This window comes from Pezoporus wallicus, unplaced genomic scaffold (assembly GCF_028554395.1).
Source record: "Pezoporus wallicus isolate ANWC-B61680 ecotype Strahan unplaced genomic scaffold, APGP_CSIRO_Pwel_v1 contig_3058, whole genome shotgun sequence".
Classification (NCBI taxonomy): Eukaryota; Metazoa; Chordata; class Aves; order Psittaciformes; family Psittacidae; genus Pezoporus; species Pezoporus wallicus.
This window is the reverse complement of record NW_026641153.1, coordinates 1,690,360-1,712,863: the sequence shown is the minus strand read 5'-3', so window position 1 is coordinate 1,712,863 and position 22,504 is coordinate 1,690,360. Positions and strand designations below refer to the sequence as shown.

General features: G+C 38.2%; 1 protein-coding gene across 1 annotated transcript in view; it reads left to right on the top strand.

Moving 5' to 3' along the window:
* The window catches only part of SEMA3C (semaphorin 3C), a 122,431-nt gene that overhangs the window by 81,965 nt on the left and 17,962 nt on the right, over window positions 1–22,504 (top strand). Inside the window, exons 7-12 of the mRNA XM_057422417.1 lie at window positions 2,180–2,299; window positions 3,836–3,978; window positions 6,052–6,166; window positions 7,322–7,391; window positions 9,743–9,887; window positions 13,322–13,544. Coding sequence (XP_057278400.1) covers window positions 2,180–2,299; window positions 3,836–3,978; window positions 6,052–6,166; window positions 7,322–7,391; window positions 9,743–9,887; window positions 13,322–13,544 — 816 coding nt within the window. The remainder of the gene's footprint in view (window positions 1–2,179; window positions 2,300–3,835; window positions 3,979–6,051; window positions 6,167–7,321; window positions 7,392–9,742; window positions 9,888–13,321; window positions 13,545–22,504) is intronic.

Below are 22,504 nucleotides of genomic sequence, written 5' to 3'. Positions count from 1 at the left end.
ACACAGATTGGGTTTTATACTTTCTCCCTCTTACTACACAGTCCAGTCACTTCAAAAACTTCATGCTTGAATGAATTTAGCCTCAATATCCATGCCAGAAGGGGGAAGATTTTGTAAGTCGCATCTTGAGTTATGATGAGAGGACCCAAGCCCATATACTGGACTCTTCTTTGAGCATTCCTCTGCAGGAGGAATTCCTTCCCCTCGCTTCAGAAGATGGGAAATACTGCTAGACCAGATAATTCTTCCACAACAAAAGAACCAGTTTTAAATATAGATAGATTTTCGTGACAGTTTTGGGCATCACCAGCCTAGAATGCAGCAGGAAAGCTGATTCACCCTTCAGAGGAAAGTGATGCTATAAAAATAAATTCAAACCTGGTGTAGCTTACCACTGGACAAAGCACCTTTACATCAAAGCAATGAAAAATGCGCTTTGAAGAAGCTTGTCATAACTAATGCGCAGAATGCATGTCTCTTTCCCCACCAAGACTCTGAGATATTTATAAAAGCAGACATACCTCATCAATTCAGTAATTTCCCCCCAGTAACAAAGAGAAGTAGTGTGAACTAGTGTGCTGTGCAGACCAAGTGCTGCCCAGAGTTTAAGAATTTAACCAAAAGGAAGTGAAGCTGACAGTTATCATCTGATGTGTGATTAGCAAGCAGACACTAGGGATGCTTAAGACATAACTAATAAAGTTGATATGTAATAGGATTAAAATTACATAGTGTAGTGCAGTTGTTAAAGTGTGTGTGCATGTGGATGCGCAGGGCTGTACATAATGTTTAGTGAGAAGCATAAGCCTTATCTCTCTCAAGCAGTTTATTTCATAATAAGAATAAAGCTCTGACAGATTGAAGTGATGAGACAAATATACAAAATCAGTAATAAATCAATATAGGTCTAACATCATTCCATCAAGACATGCTCAGGAAGTAAATGCTTCACAAACATGCAGTGAAAGCTTTGTTTAAATCCCCTGTGTATGAATCTTGTCATCACTGGGAGAGTTGAGAGCAGAAGAGTGGCTGCAGGGGTTCAGTTCAGGCTCTAGCCAACAGCAGAAAAACAAAATCTCTAGAGTTTTAATTCTCTTATGAGCCAATAGTCTTCCATACTGATGCACACACACAGAGAGCATAAAAACAGCCTCAAGCGCTTCTGAACCTGTGCCTCTTGCCAGCTTGACCACACTCTCTGTGTAGTCCAGAAATTCAGACAAAAACATCAATCAAAGGACCCAGCTGTACTGGAATGTATTCAGCCACCACTCCCACTCTGAGATTTAGAGTTTATTTTAGCTACTGTTTTCTACTCTGGGGTTTCATTGTCATTAGTCAGTAGAAATTGCTTGGTTATTTACTGAGTAGAAAATGATAGTATATGTAGTTATGATTATAATTATGTATAGGAATATTTATGCACACAAATACAGAAATGCATCCTAACTGATGGACTGAGTTTTCAGCCCTGCACAAGGAGCAAAAGTTCATGGTTCTGCTCAGTTAGAGTTGCGTGTCTAATTCTGTTCAAACATAATGACCCTATACTTAGAATCAAGCACATAAAAGGGGACAACTGTTGCTTCATCTTACTCAGAGTAAAGTTCAATAATATGATTGTCTGGCCTCTGCAATACTGAAGTCAGCTTGAGGCTGGCTGGGGCAGCCTTGACAATACTGTTGGTAAAAACTGCCGCTGACTCATTGACTGCAATAGATGTTGTGCCAGTTTACACCAGCAGTAAATTCAGCCCAGTCATTTTCTCTACTTCCATAACAAAAAAAAAAGCTTTTTGAAGTATGTACTTAAAAAGTTGAACGTGATTCTGTTTGATAACACTAGGCCGATTTTCCAGTGATCCTTTTCAGTGAAAGCTGAGCAGCCAAACTTCATATCAAAGAAAGGTTCACCACATATGCAGCTCTGCTGCTGCATTTAATTATGCAGGTCCCTAAAGTCTTTAAGACAAATCTGATGATTCTTGTGCATTCTAGATTATGTCTTTGTAAATCAGAGGGAACTCCCATTCCCATGACCCAAAACTTATCTGTATGCACTCCTGTGTAAATAAAGGGCTGACGAATTTAAAATAAAAATAGATCTGTAAATATGGTTTTCCCAAAAGCCATAGCAATGCGTTTACTTTTTCCCTTCCGTTTCAATTCTTTGCAGATGAGGAGCTTTTCTCAGGAATGTATATTGATTTCATGGGGACGGATGCGGCCATTTTTCGGAGTCTGACCAGGAGGAATGCAGTGCGAACTGACCAGCACAACTCCAAGTGGCTGAGTGGTGAGATCCTTTGTTTTACCAGACCTTTTAATGGGTTTCACAGAGATCCTGCTCTGTTTTCTTTAAAACAAAAGGCTTGTCTTTTACAGAGCTTTTCTCTGAATTTAATTTATGAAGTTGAACCATAAAGAAATGTGTGTAAATACATTGTAGGCAATTCACAGATGTAAAGGGTTTACTGCATGAGCTAAGCCCTTAAGCCACATCAACTGATGGCTTTTTTGCATTAAGGTTCAACCAAACTGCAATGGCACTTGTCAAATGGCAAGTGGTCACACAGTCTGACTTCTGGGGAAGTGCCTTCTCTACCCGTAATGCATCAAATACTGCCTTAAATTAAATGCATGATTCTAGGACTCAATTCAGACTGACATACCTCAGAAGACTCACCACCACTTGCATTCAAAATGTGTGCAGCAGTGCTCTGGGAGGTGTGTGCAATGCCACATAGGTGGGCTTGCCAGGTTAGGGCTCGGGGCTTAGCAGGAGATGAAATGCGGGACTGAAATGCTTTGCAGGAAAACTCACAAAAGCCCTGAGTGGTGTAAACCTGCCAGTGTAGGAATCTGGTTCTCCTCTTGCCAGTGAGGCTGGCATATGCCTGGAGGCATCACTGCAATCCCTCTTAAACATTTATCCTCACATGCTCCTATTTACGCATGTTTGGTATGGGATGCTCTTAGTGGGCCAAACCACTTGCAGCTCAGTGTGGTGAAGGGAAGATTTTGTTCTGCTGTTGCCATTGAGAATGGGCAATGTGAACAGAAAAATCCTGGAGTCTTACTGAGTTTTCTGTCAGACATCCATCCTTTCTATCGGGTTATTTCAAGATTTTTACTGGATTTCAACCAATCAAGCAATCTTGCATGATAATTAGAAGTTATAGCCTTCATGCAGGAAGATGGTCCACTTCATTCAGACAAAGAAGGACTTTTCCACTGTCCATTATGTGCTTGCTGTTAAGGATATAAATTATTTTGCTTTCTCTTTAGTGCTTCTTTGCTGTATTATGCATGTACACTTTGCTATGTTTATTGACCTCTGTCAGGAACTCAAATGCAGTTCAAGCATTTGTCTACCCTGCTTCTCTTTTCCGTGTTGTTTTCCTCTCTTACTTATCTATTTTATTTGTTCTTTTTTCAATGAGTCTTTTTAACAGTTTAATTTTATATTTTGCCTCAATGAGGCTTTTCTTAAGTGCCCCTTATAACATACTGATTCTTGCCTCTTCTTTCTCCAAGTCTTTGAATCTCTGCAGTAATCCAATACTTCTGCTTCTGCATTTGAATCACTTTTCTAAAATCTTCTGTGAGATAAAATGCAAGGATGCAAAAACTGAAGGTCTAACAGCAAGAAGCCATTTACCTGGTGTTATCTGGTGTATATCAACATAAGGCTAGAGCAGTACTGGCACAGCAGTATCCCAATATGCATTACATGATGTTTCCTTGAAGCAGTCACTAACTGTCAAATCATTAATTGCTTATACTGATACATCTTTTGGTTTCATCTTTTTGGTATACTGTTTCATTTCAGAGCCTATTTTTGTGGATGCTCATGTTATCCCAGATGGCACTGACCCCAATGATGCCAAGATCTACTTCTTCTTCAAAGAGAAACTCACAGACAACAGTGGCAGCACAAAGCAAATTCATTCCATGATTGCAAGAATATGCCCGGTAAGAACTATTCTGTTTGACAGGTTGTTGGACAAGCTGCTAGTGTGACATGATAAGCTAAAACACTAAATGATTGAAAGGCCTTTGATTTATATTCAAAACAAATTTCCTGTTTCAGCTTCCACATTCATAATTAAGAAGAGCTGTTACTGAGCACATAGCTAGGGTCCGAACATGTTATATATTCTGGCTATGCCTATAATGATACGGACTTCTAGATTTGTGTATTTCTCTGTGTCAGAATAGTTACCAGTGTTGAATTTCCAAACTTTTGTCCTTTTCCCAAATGAGGTACATTATTCGCTCAGGAAAAATGAACTATAAGACAGCGAAGTCTTTCACAAACACACAAACACACACATAAACACACACATAGACACACACACTCAAAATCTTTGAAACACATTGGGAATACCGGAGCCAACTTTTAAATGGGTTAATTTAACTTTCAGTTATTGTTTTCATTTTTACAATACCTGTCCTTTCTGAGTTCTTGCACTGATGTATGTGTCAGTCTAATCTAAAAAATGTGCACAGGAATATTAAATTCAGGAGTTATGGCTACTCCTGTGCTGTAATTAATTTACAGTAACAGCTCTCATTGTCTCTACTTCCTTTTTCATACCTCTAGTCAACTGTAGATGAGAAATTATTGAAGCAGCTCTTAACGTCTCTGGTGGAATGGATATTTTTTTAAGGAGAGAAAAATTGTAAATGCACAATTATTGCTAGACTTTTCATTCCTTCTTTTGAAAAGGCTCAGGAGGATAATCGTGAGGGTTTGTGTAATCTCTGTCTTTAATCTGAGTCTTCTTTAGAACTTGGTGCTCTGTGATGTTGTTGTGTATGGGTAGGAGGGCATCTTTGGGATTGTGTTGAACACTTCGTCTGTCAATATGATGAGGCATGTGATTTCTTTATAATCCCCATTTTCTATATTTTTGTGAGGGTGCCTAAAGGCCTTTTTGGGTATTTTGTAAGAAGACATTTCATGCAATTATAGCTGTATTTGTTATTGTTACTGTTGTAATGAAGCCCAGATGATTTCTGAAAGGCCTCAGCCTGTTTAGACTTACACTGAAGTCAGTGTCAAGATCCCAAAGGCAATGAAAAGAAGTCTGAGTCAGGCATATTTGTATACTTGTATGCCATCATATTCATATATCAACGCCTTTGAGACTGGCCAAATATATTTGTACAATGGTGCCAAGAAAGGCCCCCAAAAGACTCCTTATAGGTCACCCAAAAAATTGGATTACAAACTCCAAGAGCACCAATGAGGCATGGACAGCATTTCACTGAAACCACATTTGTCTAGCTTCTGAGTTTCCTCATTTGACTGCTGAATGCCGTAGGTAAGAGCAGTATCTTCCAAACTGCCTAGCACAATGCCACACAACAAAAGGGAAAAAGGAAACTTAGAAATCAGGAAGGAGCTATCCCCTCTGTGCTGCACCATCTGGTTTAGCAGTAACAGTTTCCACCTTGCAATGGAGAGAGATGGGAAGATCCTAGAGTGAACTGTGACCAAGCCAGCTCTGGACCAAGCTAGCAGGACTTCCAGCAGTGCAAAACTAGTCTGAGCCACATTAGCCATCATTGCTGAATTTAGTGCAGAGCATCCACCTCACGGACCAGCGTGGCTTAATACATCAGATGGGACGACACTGCTGTCACAACTGGAAGACACATCTCTCCATAGGATTATTAGAACTTTTAGAGATAAAATGGACTTCTCCACACTAGGTGACAGTGAGTGATACAGACCTCCACAGTCCTTCCCAGTCATACCTACCTACAGACACTGCTGCTGCACAAAATCTACTGCCCGACCCTCCCAAGACTGCTATGCCAGCACAGAAACTCTGCTCAAAAAGCGCGGTTCTTGCTCTTCCTGTATCTGGGGTGTTTGGATGAAGGGATTTGGTTTAGGCCTATCTATTTTTTATAATTTAATTTCCCAGCATAATTGTCTACTGATGAGTCAAATTAAGCTGAGGAAAATGTGTAAAAGCCCAGTAAAACGCGAGCTGTGTTGTATGTTTTTTTTCTGAAAATACTATTCCTTTCCAGAATGACACAGGAGGTCAGCGTAGCCTCGTGAACAAGTGGACAACATTCTTGAAAGCAAGACTTGTGTGCTCAGTAATGGATGAAGATGGAACAGAAACGTATTTTGATGAGTTAGGTATGGCAATAAAATCCCTTAAAAGTTTTATCTATATCTCGCACTCTGTGCATATTTAATTACTGAAGTTCACACAGCTCCTTAGTCAGGTTGTTGATGGTGAAATTTTGGCTCTAGAAATTCATGATGAAATTCCCTTTGCAGTTTTAAGACAGGAAATGTAAAAATCCTTATAAATCTCTTTGGGTAATAATCGTTAACTTTGAAATAAAAGTAATTAATCTTGACTATGCAAAGGAATTATAAAGAATTAATGTTAGGAAGGGAACGTGAGGGAAGTCTATTGTTATTTTGCTCTTAGTTAAGATTGTGATAGAGGTTTTTTAACATGCATCTTCTTGAAACTGTTTCTTATACCACTGTGTAACACACAGCTTTTCTACAATACAGTTTTTCTTTTTTGATCACTGGGTAGAGGACTCAATAGTTCAAAATAATACTGATACATGCTAATAAATTGTTTTCCTGACACCAGCAATAGTACTGTGAATAAATACAGTTTCTCAGGATTAATTCAGGCACTTAGATTTTCAGTTCACCATGTGAAACACTGCGGATATCCAGTGAATGATCCATGCAGCAGACACAATGGTGGCAAATTCAGTTCAGTGAGTAGGTAAGATTTTGCGTAGTGCAGTCAGTAAATCCCTACACAGTGGGAGCTGGGAGGTTTACATCTCTCAGTGTCTTCACCGCAAAGCTGTGTGTCATTCATATCATGTTGAAAATGAGTTAGTGAGGGCATCTGGAGTGTGTACTGGACAATAAAACGCCTAATTGTCCTGCTTTGGATTAAATCAATAGGAACTCTTCATCTTTGACCTACTGCAACTTAAAGGTTTGCCTACTGTTAAACAACCTGCTGAAACAAGATCCAGCTGAGAGAAATGTGTGACATGGATCCTCAACATATTTGAAAATCTTTGCCTTCTGTCTTCATAAGGCTAGATGGCATGGAACTAATCTCCAAATCTGCTTCTGAATGTTCAAATGCTAGATATATACATAGGTCCACTCATACAAGTCGGCTTTTCCCCATTCAAGTCAGAGACAAAACTACTGTTGACTTTAGCAGCAAAAAAGTCATAAATTAAAATGGAAAATAAAGGTTTTATTAGTATTCAAACCTTTTTATTTTCCTTTTCTTTCTTACAGAGGATGTGTTTCTTCTAGAGACTGATAACCCCAGAACAACACTTGTGTATGGAATTTTTACAACATCAAGGTAACTGGGGAGATTCTGAAAAGGATTACCTTTCTGAAGTGCCCAGTTTTCTATATGAAAACTGAAAGTGATGGTTTGTGAGGCTGTGCTGTGCAATTTTGTATGTCTGTTGTGGCCATCGTTCACATGCAGGAGTAAGAGTCTCAGTATCACTACTCTTGGTATCGATGTGCCCATTATCAGTCTGTAGTATTCACTTACTATCCAGTTTAGAAAGCATTCAGTGAGCTCCCAACGACAGTGGAAGTACTAGCTATGACTTACTGTGATGAAACTCTCCACAAAGATAGACCAACAGGTGGAGCAACAGATTGTGCCATCCCTAATCTCTTCCTTTTGTCACTTTTCTCTGTAGTATACAGAGTAGAAATAGTTGCAGCTTGCTGATTTCTGATATCCTGTATTATTTAGCTGTTACTACCTTCAAAAAAGTTTTCTGCTTTTTTTTGTTTGATCAAATTAGCAAATTATTTAACTTATTACTAATAATTCCTGAAATGATAATTTCTACTGAAAATTCTTTAATGAAAAAATATTTTTTTCCTGAAATGCTTTTCTGTCTTCTTTTCATGTGGATCCAGGGATCTGCTGTCCCAAATATGTGAATATGATATTATGATGTTTCATTGGGAGAAAAAGAATCCCATCACTTGTAAACGTTTGGTGCTGTCTATATTTTATGCTTCCTACTACACAAAAGGAGAAAATGCTGAGATTATGTTTAGCAGTAAAACCACACTTATGATTAGGTTGTGGATGCAACATGCTTGAACTAGAAACACTTTTACCTAATCCTTCTGGTATTTCTGCAGTGGAAATGAGGTTTGAATCACAGGACCATATACAGTGACAACAAAGACAAAACTTCACTTTTTCTTGGCTCTCAAGCCAAACCTCTTTATTGAGGTTTTTACACTCATACTTTTCTGTTATTGTGAATCACACGATCTGTGCATCCTTTCTCTTTGTTCAGTACCTTGAATGTGTTACCTAGCTGAATACAGCAATTATAAGGATTTTTACTCCTTAACAGTTCCTTTAGATTCACCTCTGTAGACATCCAACTCATAACAGTAGCAAGTGAGAAACATGCCAGCAAATAATTATTAGTATTTTTATCTAAACCATACAGAGGGAAACCAAGTAATATTAAAGCAAGTTATTTTAGTGGCATAATCTGCTGTAAATCTAACATAAAACATCTGGAAATAAATTTGTTAAAACTTATTAATACCTACTAAAATTCCACAAATACCATAATCCACCTAAAAGGTTCCTCCTATTAATCCATATACAACTGAGAGCAATGTGGATTGCACATTCCTTGTTTAGACATTATGTGTAATGTTTTAGTTTTTTTCTAGAGTGCTTTTTTATTTTGACAGTTGAAAACAGAGTTACTTGGATTATCTTCATACTGCAGTTAACATCAGGCAGATTTTAGACCATCTGGAGTTTCCAATTTGTTAGGATACATATTTCAAGCCTTATATGCAGTGAGAGAAAAAAGGGACTTAATTCACTACAGTCAACCTTAGCATCACTCTGGAAGTTATTGCCTTAGTACCCTTCATTATTAAGGGGTGATGGAGGCCATTCAGGGCTTGTGCTGCCTGAGACCATCTGAGACCACTACTGAACCCAGAGTGGTGGAAAAACCAGGCCCTTCTCATAAGTGATCCCCCAGAAACATGATTCAGGAAACATCAAGCTTCAGCCCTCTTGAAGAGGTCTCTGTAAAACCAGTTTTGTGGGTGGATTTGAGGACTGTATAGTAGTAATGCCTTTACAGCCACAACCTGTCCTTATTTTGCTTAGAAAAGTTGGAAACTGATTGTAACAATCTATCCAATTGTAATTGCACCGGATGTTTTGATTAATATTTTATCCACATATTTAAAAGGCTCAAGGAGGTCTTGTGGTTAATATACTGGTAGGGAGTTCTGGAAACCTGTGCTGAGCTTGGCAGTACAAAGTTTATAAAACTCTTGTCTCACTGAAGTCAGCAATATTTTTGGCATTGATATAACCGGGGCCGGATTATATTTCTTTTATATTGAGCATTAGGAAATTTTCTTTTCCCACTAGTAGGGCAGTACCTTCCTTCCTCTTTTTATAGTTCAGTGTTCACAAAGGTGCTAGGTCTCTAAGGAGTAATGGTGTATTTTGGGAAACTAGATTAGTTTATTTTTAAATGTATTAAATCCATGTTGTAGAAGCATTAAATTGTATTAAATATATTATTTTAGATATCTGCTTCATCCTTGGATCATGATGGAAAAGCAAAATGATGGAAAAGCTCTACAAAAGTAGGTAGATTGCAATACTAACCTTTTCCTACTGTCTTTCAGCTCCATATTTAAAGGCTCAGCTGTGTGTGTGTATCATCTATCCGACATCCAGACTGTGTTCAATGGGCCATTTGCACACAAGGAGGGCCCAAACCACCAGCTGATTCCATATCAGGGCAGAATTCCTTACCCACGACCCGGCACTGTAAGTATAAAGATGTTTATGCAGGCTTGCCAATTACTTGTCTGTGTTTAATCCATAAATAAATATTATTTATTCTGGGATAATGGACTGTATGTGACTATGACACTTAGTTACAGTTTCTTGCTGCTTCAGAATATTGTTTCCTCAACCACTGCCATGTTATTCTTGGTTCACCTCATGGAGGATTATGAGGTATTCCAGATGGACCTAAGAAATTGAGAAGCCGGATGGAAAGGGAAAAAGAAAATTCAGATTTGGATTTGACGTGGTGACAGAAATTATCTACATTTTTCAGATGTGCCAGTGAGCTCTGAACTTGAAGATAAATTCTTAGACTGTAGCTTACACAAAGAATAAAGGCAAAAGGGATTATTTTCAGATGATCATTGATCATTGCTGGTTTTCTGATCACTGGCTTTTCTGTGCTTCCTCAAAATTCAGCCACAACACAGTATCTTAAAAGTATATTTTCTAAGCTGGGGCTTGTTTGACGTTGCTTTATTTCACTGCCAAATAGTTCCACTTTTAAATGCACGCCACAAACTCTATTTTTCACTTATATCAAAGCATTTGTAAAAATTAGGATGTGGAGGTTTTTTTGCTGCTCAGAACTTGTGTTCAAAGGGTTAACTATCAATAACCCTGCTTGTAGGCTATAGGGCATGTGCCTCTTTCTTCTGGAACATAGGGGTTTTGGCATCTTCTGGGATGCTGAACTAGACAGGGATGCCTTTTTATAGGACATGGAAAATCCTAATTTACTATTGCCTAAAGAGATACTAAACCTCTGGACAAAAATGAATGTTTGTTGTGTCTCAGTACATTGGGTAAACAGGGAAAAGGCTTCGGTGTGGCTTCAGTAGGATTAAATAAAGCAATACATTTGTTTGGCCATAATCAACTCGAGTGTTTGGCTGCCCTTCACTAAATACCAATGGTTTCTTTTTTCTTCCACAAGAAAACCTTACTTACGGAAAAAAGAAAGGAAAAAAAAATATTACATAATTGGTACCTTGCTACTAAATTCAGTGATGTTTGAGGATAGTTTCCATTTTTCAGAGTTTACAGAAATAGTTATTGTACCTACAGCATGTTGGGGAATATGCTATAAATTAAAGAATTCTGTTTCCCTCTGCAGTCTAACTGCATGTTTATCAACTGTGAACATAAGTATTGTATCTCCAAGTCCTTGAATGAGGTGTAAAGGATACACATTCAATCCCTTCAGGAAAGGGATTGCTTATAGGGTGCTTCAGTAACATCTGTTGATTGCCATTGGTTTATATGGGGGATAGCGAAAGAATTAATTGATTAAAGATGTTTGTTAAGGCTTTGCTAAGAACAATGTTATAATGTAAGTTTTTAGGGTCATACTGGGGTGAACCATAGCACAAACATTTTTGCAGGAAGTCACAAATGTCTTGCGATCTCCAGTTCAAGAATGGAAGGACTGAAAGTATTAGTCTTCTTTTAACTGAGCTGTTTGGGACCGGAAAGTTTAATTTGAACTGCTTGTGAAACAGAATCCCTCTGGAGAGGAACTGGGGTCTGGCTGATCACTACCAGGTAGAATAATCTTGCTAATAGCCCGCAGATTTATGAACATGGTTTGTTTTTCAGCACTTGTTACTAATCTTAGCAGATAGCTCGATACATTTCCTGGAAGACTGTGGATGGAAGTGCCACAGAGGGAAGGAGTAGAGCAAACAAGATGATAAAAATTAGATTCTTTTGAGCAATCTTAGTGGGCTAGCCTGTAGAGTCATTTCTAATGAGAACCAGACCAAAACCCTCAGAATAAATCAAAGTCCAGAAGAATCAATTGTCAAGGACATCAGATGGGAAGAAATCCATATCTGAGCTGAGTCCTGGTTCTTCTTCCTGAAGGTAACTGATGTCAGAGCAGTTTCTTTTAAAGAATTCCTACTAGACCTGTCCTATTTTGTATAAATAATTAAATCCTAATTGTGCCAGAAGATGGTTCAAAAGCCTGGTGTTAGGCTGCAGTCTTCCCTCTACTTGGCTTCTGGTATTGCCCAAAAAATAATTAGGCTCATAAGATGGAACATCTTCTAGAAGTGACGGTAGAAGGGGCACCCCTGTCTGATGGTTAGAGGTATCCCCTGGGAGGTGAAGTCCCAGATTCTAGCACTTGCTTGCATCAGGTAGGCTGAACACATGACTCATACATCCCCAGTGAGTTTTCTTAGCCTCTCAGAGTATGATTCATTTTCTGTAATTTTAGCCATCTAAAAGCAGGGCATCTAGTCTCAATTACTAGCTACAGAGGAAACCTAGATATCTAAGAATAAATGTCTGACTTTGAGACAGTAGAAGTCAGGTGAGGTAAATCTCTCCCTAAGCTACTAGCTGGTTTTGTGTCTGTGGTTTTGGCCAGACATTCCATCCTAGACGTAAGAATGGTCCTCATCAAAATAAAGAAGTTTCCATTAAATACTTCATATTGAAGAAATCAACATTTTCCAATTGGAAAAAAATAATCATGTTGAAACATTTCTGAATAGCTCCAATACTCTGAGGAGAGTTTTGCAGCTCAGAAGTCTGGTAATGGGGGAGATAAAAGCTCAGGAGCAGCCATAAGTGAGGTAATGGTAGCTGAAAAAAAGTCATGTAAATTAACATCCAGACTATTGTACCAGTTCCTGACATAGCTCCTGATTTCCCACAGTTTTCTTTTAGTTTCAAAACACTTGAGTTTTCTAAGATTGTTTTTATTTCCTCATGATGTCCAGAATGCCTCAGGGCTAATTGTTTTGATGGTTCTTCATGACATTTAAAGAAGCATCCAGAGTATTCATGGACCAGTTATTTCTGGGGCATAGGGGAATCTATAGACAAGATCCTGTGAATGGTCAGTCTTTTCAGACATAAATAAGTTGCCTTGGGACCCCTTCATCAACTCCATATTAGTGCTTTTTCAAATGAAGATGAGTCACAGGCATTTTTGCTATCTCATAATCAATGCAATAGCTAGAAGGATATTGACCAAAGTACAGTTAAGTATCAGATTTTACCTTTTGCCTTTGTACTAATTCTGTAACAAACCAGGTGCAAAAGCTTGCTATCTTCCCATACCAATCACTTGGAATTTTGTTTTTTCAACAGGCAGTTTGGAAGCATAAAGAATGTGGAAACAGGTCCAGAAGTATAGATCTTTGCCATCAAGCTGAGTTTTGAAAATGCAAAAATACATTTGTGTTTGCTTTATTGGAATTGATGGGAGTTCAAAACAGAGCTATTCAAGCACTCCATTCCCTTTACTGGAACATAATTCCTTTCAGTCAGAGTCTGAAGTGCTCTTTTGGGAACTTAACTTTGTCAACTATCTGTCAATATTTGTAAATGACTTGGAGAAGAAAACTCTCTGAAAGGTGGCAAGTATTGTTAAGCATTACTGTGCATGTTTCTTACAGTGTCCAGGAGGAGCCTTCACACCTAATATGCGGACAACCAAAGAGTTTCCAGATGACGTTGTGACCTTCATCAGGAATCACCCTTTGATGTTTAATCCCATTTACCCAATACACAAGAGGCCATTAATCATCCGGATAGGAGCTGACTACAAGTATACAAAGATTGCTGTGGATCGAGTGAATGCTGCTGATGGGAGATATCACGTCTTGTTTCTTGGAACAGGTAAGACAAATTTAGCAGCAGTTGTTCCCCCCTGTTGCATTATAATTTGCAATCAATTCTGATTTGTACAACTTACAGTTTTCAGAAACATTTGTTTAAACATATTTTCTATCTACAAAAAAATCTGTAGTAACCCATAAATTACATTCTTTTTACTTTCTGTGCATTTTTATGTTTACTACAGAGGTTAATTATGTACAAGAGAGACAATATATTGATAGGAATTTTGAGACCAAAATCTATACTTGTGTGTATTGTATTTAATCTAAATTGTAATGCTTCGTTTGAATATGGTTTGTCTGCAACATGATTCCACATTAGAATTTGATGCTAACACGAATAAAATTACCAAAGTCTGGCTTTGTATTGTTTTGTATGCTCTCATCATCATTATTCAATATATTCTCTATAAACTTCTTCTGAAGAAAAACACAATCTCATCAGGATGATACAAAAGCAGAAATAACAACTCTGCAAAAGAAAAGGTAAAACAAGTAAAAATATGGAAGCACTTAGCAGAGCAAAAGAAACAAATGGAGTCTTAACAGCAGTGGACACAGAATTTGGTCCAAGTATTCTAAAATAATTTCTATCTCATATAACCTACATTTTTTTTTAGTTATGATGTCAAATTTGAGTCTGGTCTAATGCTTCTGAAGTCTGCAGTGAACAGGTCAAGTGATTCTCATACTGATCAGTTTTGATCTTTTAAAATATTCAGATATAAATCACAGTATTTTGATTGAAGCAGACAGGTGGAGTGGTACTCTGGTTAGACTCTAGGATTCAGTCACGTCTGAAACTCCCACTGGCTTAACAGGGCATTATAGGTTGATAGGCATGAAGGCTAATCTTTTTTACTACAGATGGTTTCAGGTAGAACAAAGGAAAAGAACCCTAGGAGAACAAATACATCTCTGAACATCAGAAAATAATTACAGAGATGGCTTGCATTACTTTTATGGTTCACGTATTATTGGGGTCCTGGTTGTTTTCTGCTTGTAGAATAACCATGTCTGACAACAAACTCACATGGGGCTGGGAATAACCATCTTGTTATAATAGATTTAGGAAGCTGGTGCTAAAAAATGTCAGGCTTCTATAGTGGCAGGATTAAAGGGAACTCTCTTCACTCTTTTTATAAAAACCTCTCAACTATCAAAATCTGCAGGGTGCCCTTGTGCCAAAGGAGGGCAATTCCATGCTGTGTTGTATTAGCAAAAGTGTATCCAGCCAGCAGGTTATTGAAAAGGATTCTTCCCTTGTATTTGGCTCCTGTCAGGAGTACCATGTCCAGTTGTGGGCTCCCCAGTACAAGAAATATTTTGACCTGATGAAACAAGATCAGTTGAGGGAGGTTGAGAGAATTGGATTTAAACAGAGAAAGCAAAGGGGAGATCTTACTGCTGTTGATGACTGTCTAATGGGAGGGTTCTACTAGCTAATGGGAAAAAAAAAAGATATCTGGACTCATCTCAAAGTGCTCAGTGTCAGGATGAAAGGGACTGAAAACAGTTTACAAGTAGATATACAGGAAAAGGTTTTCACCATCAGCATCATCAAACATTGGAAGAAGGACCTAGAAAGTTTGTGAATTCTCCATCCTTAGAGATAGTGTGGCCAGCAAGATTACGGTAGCAGTCATTCCCCTGTACTTGACACTGGTGAGTCCATACCTCGAACACCGTGTTTGGTTTTGGGCACCTCACTACAGTTGAGGTGCTGGAGCGGGTTCAGAGAAGGGCAGCGAAGCCGGTGAAGGATCTGGAGAACAAAACTTATGAGGAGCAGCTGGGGGAACTGGGGTTGTTTAGTCTGGAGAAGAGAAGGCTCAGGAGAGTCCTTATCACTGTCTACAATTACCTGAAAGGAGTTTATGAGTCCTGAAAGGACGCAATGTTCTTGTGTCAAACCTTTGCCAGGTCACCATCTCCTGTACTGTGAATGCCTAGTATACTGTGAGGCATAGTCAGGGTAGAGGAAGCTCTGGGTAATGAATCACATTAGGAATTTCATCAGGTTTTGATCTAGGTATTTTTTGTATACTTGGCTGGCACTTGATAAATGAGTTCTAAGATGTTCATGAATATATCTTTGATCCTACTTGCAGTTATTGGAAACTAACAAATTAATTAGGACAAGGCCTTCTTCAAGGTGATTTTCATGCACACACACCCCAACCTGAAACCACATTGTACTTTTAGTTTAATTAATGCAGCTATATTTCTTGATTTTGGGACCTTTGAGGGTTATTTTCCTGCTTTCCTACAGAAGAAAAGAGGTTTTGTACACTATTGTAGATATATCAGAGATGTAGTTACTTTCTCTTTTATCGTTATACAACTGCACAAAAAGTTAGGTTTGGCTTTCTGTTAGCTTTATTCCTGTAAATTGCTGTGTTTAGCCAGACTAATAGGTTGAGTAGGTTAGTACAGATCTTTCAAACAAACATTCTATGCATTTCTTTAAATAGTGGTGCCATTGTTTTAAAATCCTCTAAAAACACCTAATATTATCTAGAGGAAAATTCTACTAAAGATTAGTGGAAAAGATAAGGATATGTAAGTTTCCAACCAATATAAGATGCTTAATGTAGCAGTAGTAGTTAATACTAGAAATGCATTGAATATCTGAAATTTGCATGAAATCACGGTATTGATATATAGCACTTTAGTAATTCTGCAACAGATAAATATAGATAATTTCACTTTATATTTTGATAAGCTTGTTACTGTTTATAAGTGATCAGTGTGGCCTCACACATACACCTGTGATTCATTAAAAACATTAACATACCTCAGCTTCTTAATCCTCTTTTCTGCATCAGCATGGGATTCATTATGGATCAAACACATAAACTGTGGCTCTTGATACTTTCATTGCTTTATCTTCTGCATTACACTGGAGATGAGGGTCATTGTCTGCTTTCTAGTTAGTTGGAGTGGAGGTAGTATTCTTCCTGAGTAGGTCACAGGACATTAATAGCTTCCAAGGTCTTCCTCAACAGAAACTGGTGCAATGGGAGTTACTGCGTTTCTCAGCCCTTTTAAATAAAAGGAATTGAGCTTCAGCCACTGAGAGGAGAAATTTGTTTTCTTTATTCTCTGCTCGGGAGGATTTGATAGAGATATTAAGTGTCAAAAGGAATGCAGAGGAGATTTTCTTTGGTGTCAGTTCATCCCAGCAAATGCAAAAACCACATTGTATAGGAGAATTTCATGTGATAATTTCCTTGGGAGCCTGGAGCCCCACAGCCAGAGACAATGGGACTTGACACCTGGTGACAATTGCACTCAGCTCCGATGATGAATTACTGCTGCTGAACTGAGATGTTGCCAGCCATGTCTGTCACTGTCAGTGACCTGTCTCATGCTTGAAATTGGAGTGTTTTATGTCTTGCCAGATGCAGAGCACTCAAAATACTTAGCTTTTCCTCTCTTCCTCCTCTATAGATTTAGTAATAAATTAGTTCCTGAATGCAAGTGAGGAATAACAGAAGAATAAAGCTCCAAGAACTCCAGTGGTTTTCATCATGCAGCCATGGCATAGGAGGGTATTGGCAGCTGTGTCATTTTTCACATTATTGTGAACTAAAATGTACTGTTGCCTTTGCAACTCCATATGAAAGTTCTGAGCTTACAGGAGCTGGTCCATGCCCAGAGTTAATGCACTGCTTTTCTCCCTCCTTCGCTTACATAGCTAACAAAATCCCACTGACAGACATTGTTCTTGCAGCATTCCACCCACTTTTTAAATGATAATGATCTCCTGTTTTCCCTATATTTTTCAACATGAAGATTCCCAAAGCACTTAACAAAACTTGCTAGTTTTGTTAAGTCCACTCAAAGGGATCTCTTCACCCTTCTGAAATGAGCTGATTTAAGTAACAAGCAAGTCTTTAATGGTAGATGTCAGTGCTACAAGAGAGCAGTGCTGTATACCTCATCTTCCCAAACAGAAACTGGAAGGATAATTTACCTGGATAGAATGTAATCTCTCATTTGCATATTTGACAAGAGCGATGCTGATGGTACTTTTTCCCTATGCAATAGGTAATAACATATTCAGTTCAGGAATTTGGGGTTATAATTCTGCTTTGATTATTCCAGTTCTGTGTTAGGATGGGATTCAGTCCTGAAGTCTGATTCATCTTAGAGTTTTACTGGAATTACTTTACTCATTGCAGTTATTTATAAAGAACCCAAGCTTTCAATGTTTTCTGTTTATCCTTGGATAGATTGTTTTCCATCTGAGTTTTAAAGCAGCAGTAAAGCAGCATAAGAATGTTTTCCTGAGATTAATATTTATTTTTTAAGCATGCCACCTACTGCTTGCAGTGCGAAAGCCTTCGGTCAAAGTACATGCCGATTGCACAACTGAAAGATTATGCATGGGGTTTTTTATTGCTCTTGGTGTTATGAAAATATTTAAATGTCTGGGTCAAACTTGGGTACATTAAACAGCCATGGGCACCAATAGGACGTTTTTCAGCCCCTTCCTATCAAGATAGGATATGTTTCCATGGAAAGAGATCTAGGTTTTTGTCATGAAAAAGCACATCAGACTTGAGTGTGATTTATTCAGATGATTAATCTGGGCCACATGCATCTTATGCAGCATGAGGTTCATTGATGTTTCTTATTTTCTTTTCTTCTCTGATGCAACACTTGTTTTCAAAGTCTGGATGTAGTAATTGCCTTCAGAGCATAAGGTTGTAATAGTTTTTTTCATGGTGTTATACGATGGCTGTCTTTTTGGAAAACTAGCTCTTGCAGACAACAGTAGCCTCTGGTAATGCAGTAGCCAAAATCATGCAATGAGCTACAGATTCTAAGGGAAAGAGATAATCTGGTCAGAAGATCAATTTTGCCTCCTGTAGAATTGCTGGCTACAGCTTCGTGACTCTGAGCTTGGCAAGATGATGTTGCACAACACTGGCACAACAGGTGGCAGAGAGATTTTGCTTCTTCCTCTTGGTCATAGCATCTGAGTCATTCAAAACATTTCAGTGACCAACTCATCCAACTCTTTGCTTTCTTTTTCTCTCTGTAACGTTATTTGTTTTGCATCAGGTTCAGCTCAGATCAGAGACCAAAAATAATTAAGTTGCCATTAGGCTGAGTAAATATTTCAGAGGGTCTCAGACACATCAGGAAGTCTCCCTATGAAACTCCTGTCAGAATAGCAGTTCAGTGTCCATTGCAGTAATTTCTTTATGATGTGGAAAAGTCAGGGGGGTTATTTGTTGTTCAATTTGTGCATATGATGTGGCTCAGGGGTAGGTGGGTCCTGACTCTCTTTGAAGGTCACAATACTGACAACTTCAGTGTTTACTTAGGGCTGGGGAAAGAAAAGCTAGTCAAAATCCAGAGAACGAGGTTTAAACTCAGACCTGCAGATTCAGCCAAACACCTGTGCATTTTGCGTTGCTGTTCATTTGCATTGTTGATCATTGCCCATTGTCAGCCAGACCAGGAATTACTGTAATCAGGCATAGTCCAACTGGCATTAATGAAGCTTAGCTGATTTATACCAGCCCAGAATCATGCACTGAATATCAAGGATTATTATTAATAATATTTATTACTATTATTATTATTGTCTCTTCCTTGTTCCTTGAATTATTTATTGGACCAATTTCCCTATTTCCACCTCTACATACTCTATACCATTTTTCAGTCTACAGGATGTTAAGCACTTTCCTCCCTTGCTGTTCCCTGTTTCTCAGTCCTCTCAGAGGGAACACAATCTCAGTAAGATTTTCTTGCGTGTCAAGCTGAGAGATCTGCAGTCACTCAAGCAGGTTTGAAACATTATGAGTAGCTCACGTCCTCTTAACATCACCTTGAGAGATATTCTTTTTCATTTCTCCATCTGCCCTTAACTCCCAGGCTGCTGGCCTGATGTGAGGCTGCAAACAGCTCCCAGTGAAAAGTCAGGGAAGTGGTGAGCATAAATCTGCTTCTTCACTTCATGCTTTCTGGTGGTGGATTGATATTCTGGAGAAACTATAGCTTTTTTCATGACAATGTGAAATCATAACAATGTTGAACTGTTTTCAAGTGGGTATCTGTAAGTGACAAGTAAATGGCCAAGGAAACCATCCTGTTCATTTTTATTTCTTTTTACAGAATCAGCTTATAATTTCATACATTGACATTTCATACATTGCTGATCTGTTATGCCTGGCTTACAATACAAAAGATTATCTATTATGAAATACACAGGGAAACAGCTCATGCACTGCTACTTGCATATATCTCCTGCCGTGCACAGCACTGCATCCTTTCCAACCTTCCTTCTGACCCAGGGAATTTAGTTTGCTGCTTTGCCGTTAAAAAGAATAATCAAGTAAGTTTTTCAACACAACTCAGATGTACCATAAGCTTTCTGTAATGAACATGTGTAAGTAAGTGACTTGATTTGTCAGCTACTGAGCTTATAGTGGAGACATCAGTTCTACTGAGAAAGGAGTAAGAAGTGGTTTTCAGGCATAAACATTTGCCTTTCATTTATTAAGGAAAAGTCTGAGCAACAGTAGAAAAACTGGTTTTAGAATCGGTGGAGGGCTATAACCTATACACCATGTATTGTTTGAAGTATGTTTATATGTATATACAGCTGATTGGAATCCCCTGCTTTAAGTGATTTTATTTAATGAATAGATTTCTATTGCCTTATTTACCTAAAGTGAATATTTATTTTAAATGTTGTATTAAGTTTCCTTTAAAACAATGGAACATTCCTTTCTGAAAGGATATGTCTCTCATGGTACAATACTGAGTCAAAGCAAATGGTGAAATATTGAGTCAAAGGGAATGAATACCAAGGTAAACAGTCCTTAACTCTGTGTATTTTGCTGGGGTGTGACAAAAAGGTAGATAGGAACCTACTTTTCAAATAGGAAAGGTTATTAGGACAAGAAGGACTTGGCGTCAGGCATTATCAGTATTTTCTGTGCCAGTGGCCAGGATAAAATCTCCCCTCAGCTTCTTATTTCAGTTTGGGGCTATGCTTGGGAACTGAAGACAGCTTAGGAATTTTAAATGTGTGGCATGTGCTAATGGATCATTGAAATAAACCGGTTCTCCAGAGGCTCAGAAGCCTCACATTCCTTTGCAGGTAAGGTCACTGTCAACATGCTTAGTGCCCTGTGTGTCAGGGTTACAGGTAGCTGACGCTTTGCAGGCAGCTGAAAAAAAAAAGCCACAAAAAGCTGCAACTGTGCCTTTTTTTTACAGTATAGTTTAATGTTTAAGAGAGGACACTGATAAAAGGATGCAAAGAAGCAGAGATAGATTGGACTTCAGCTTTGTATATTTGTGAGTGGTTTATTCCCTCTAGTAGGAGCAGAAATACACACACACATGCACATGCTTCTGCTTAGCTCCAACAAGAGATGCATCTGCAGCAGTTTAAAGCTTCGGTGGGTCCTGGCAGTTAGTAAATCACTCTCAGGTTCTCATAGCTTTGCTAATACTGGCACCCAGTCTAGACCACAGCTGTACTATCACAAGATTTAGTTTCAGTAAAGTTTCTTCGGAAGGAACTAGTTTATCGTGCCATTGTATAATGAGAATAAATGTTCTCCATAGAAAAGCCTCATGAAAAATTCATGCCTAACCTGCCCTAAGCACGTACAATTAATAGCTACATATTTTAGAGTCTTGTCAGCATTCAATTTCTCTTCTCCTTTTTTTTAGAGACAAACTGCTGCTATGTGGTCTCTGTGTGTGGTCAGACCATTACAGATCAATATTCTGGCTTTGAACCTTATTTTTTAAAAATAAAATATATGATTATTTGCTGGCTTCCTCCAAGGAAATAAGATGTAAATTATTTACTGTAACCAACTTGCCCTGCAGCTCCAGCTATGGAATTCAGTCACTGACCTTAAAGCAAAAGCAAAATTGCCTTTTTTAGATTATGTTGTCTACATCATGAATTGCCAAAGAGGAAGCTGATATTTCCTTCCCCAGTCACAAATTCATAAAAATACATGTAGATACTTACCTATATTGTACTAACTGCACAAGTTTTTGCTCATAAAACTTTTGAAGGCCAAACAGAATCTGTACCATGTGGTCTCATTCCTCAGAATTCCATATTGAGCAAATAAATTCATTCTGCTCACACTAATTTCCAGCCCTTTCAGGCAAGAGGAATTCTATGTGCTGTGCTTTTCCAAGTAAAAATGCTTGCCCTTATGATTCTCCCTGTCTATCTTTTCTGCCACATCAGAAGTATTTCAGTGGCTTTCACAGCCTTCACAGATGGACCCCTCCATCTCATATATTCTTTCCACATAACAAATTTGGAAAACTAATCACAAATATCCTTTTTGTCTCACTCATCATATCTGCCTTGCAAAACACTGCCATTGCCCCATCCTTCTTACTTCTTTCTCCTTTGATCTGAGTGGATTTGGGAGGATTGGAACTGTGTTTTGAGAGGGCAGCCATGATAGGGCTACAATATCATCACCTCGCTTTTCCTTATGAACCAAAATACTAACTCCTATCAATATGTAATGGACTTGATTAATGTCTATTAATCCTGACAAAAAAAAAAAGCTTTCATCTTACTTTGTTTAGGTATATATAGCATTATTATATAAAGAGTTATTCTTTGGAAGGTTTTCCTTTTATGTCATCAGTTGTTATTACACTTTGATTACGGAATATGAATATATATTAAATTCTGCAGTTGCTCCCTTTTACCTGGGTTTATCTAAGATCATTAGGATAGATACTGCCTCTCTCTGTGTGTCTGTACAACAACTAGTACAGAAGATACTAATTTTCATTGATCTTTTTGGTTAGAATGTTAACAGTAATGCTAGTTAGTCCAGTCTTACCATGACTTCCTCATGTTCATATATGAGAATAATATCATATATAGTATTCCTATATAAGGAATCATCTCATGGTTCTTTCTGACCCCAAAACCCTAGAAATTAC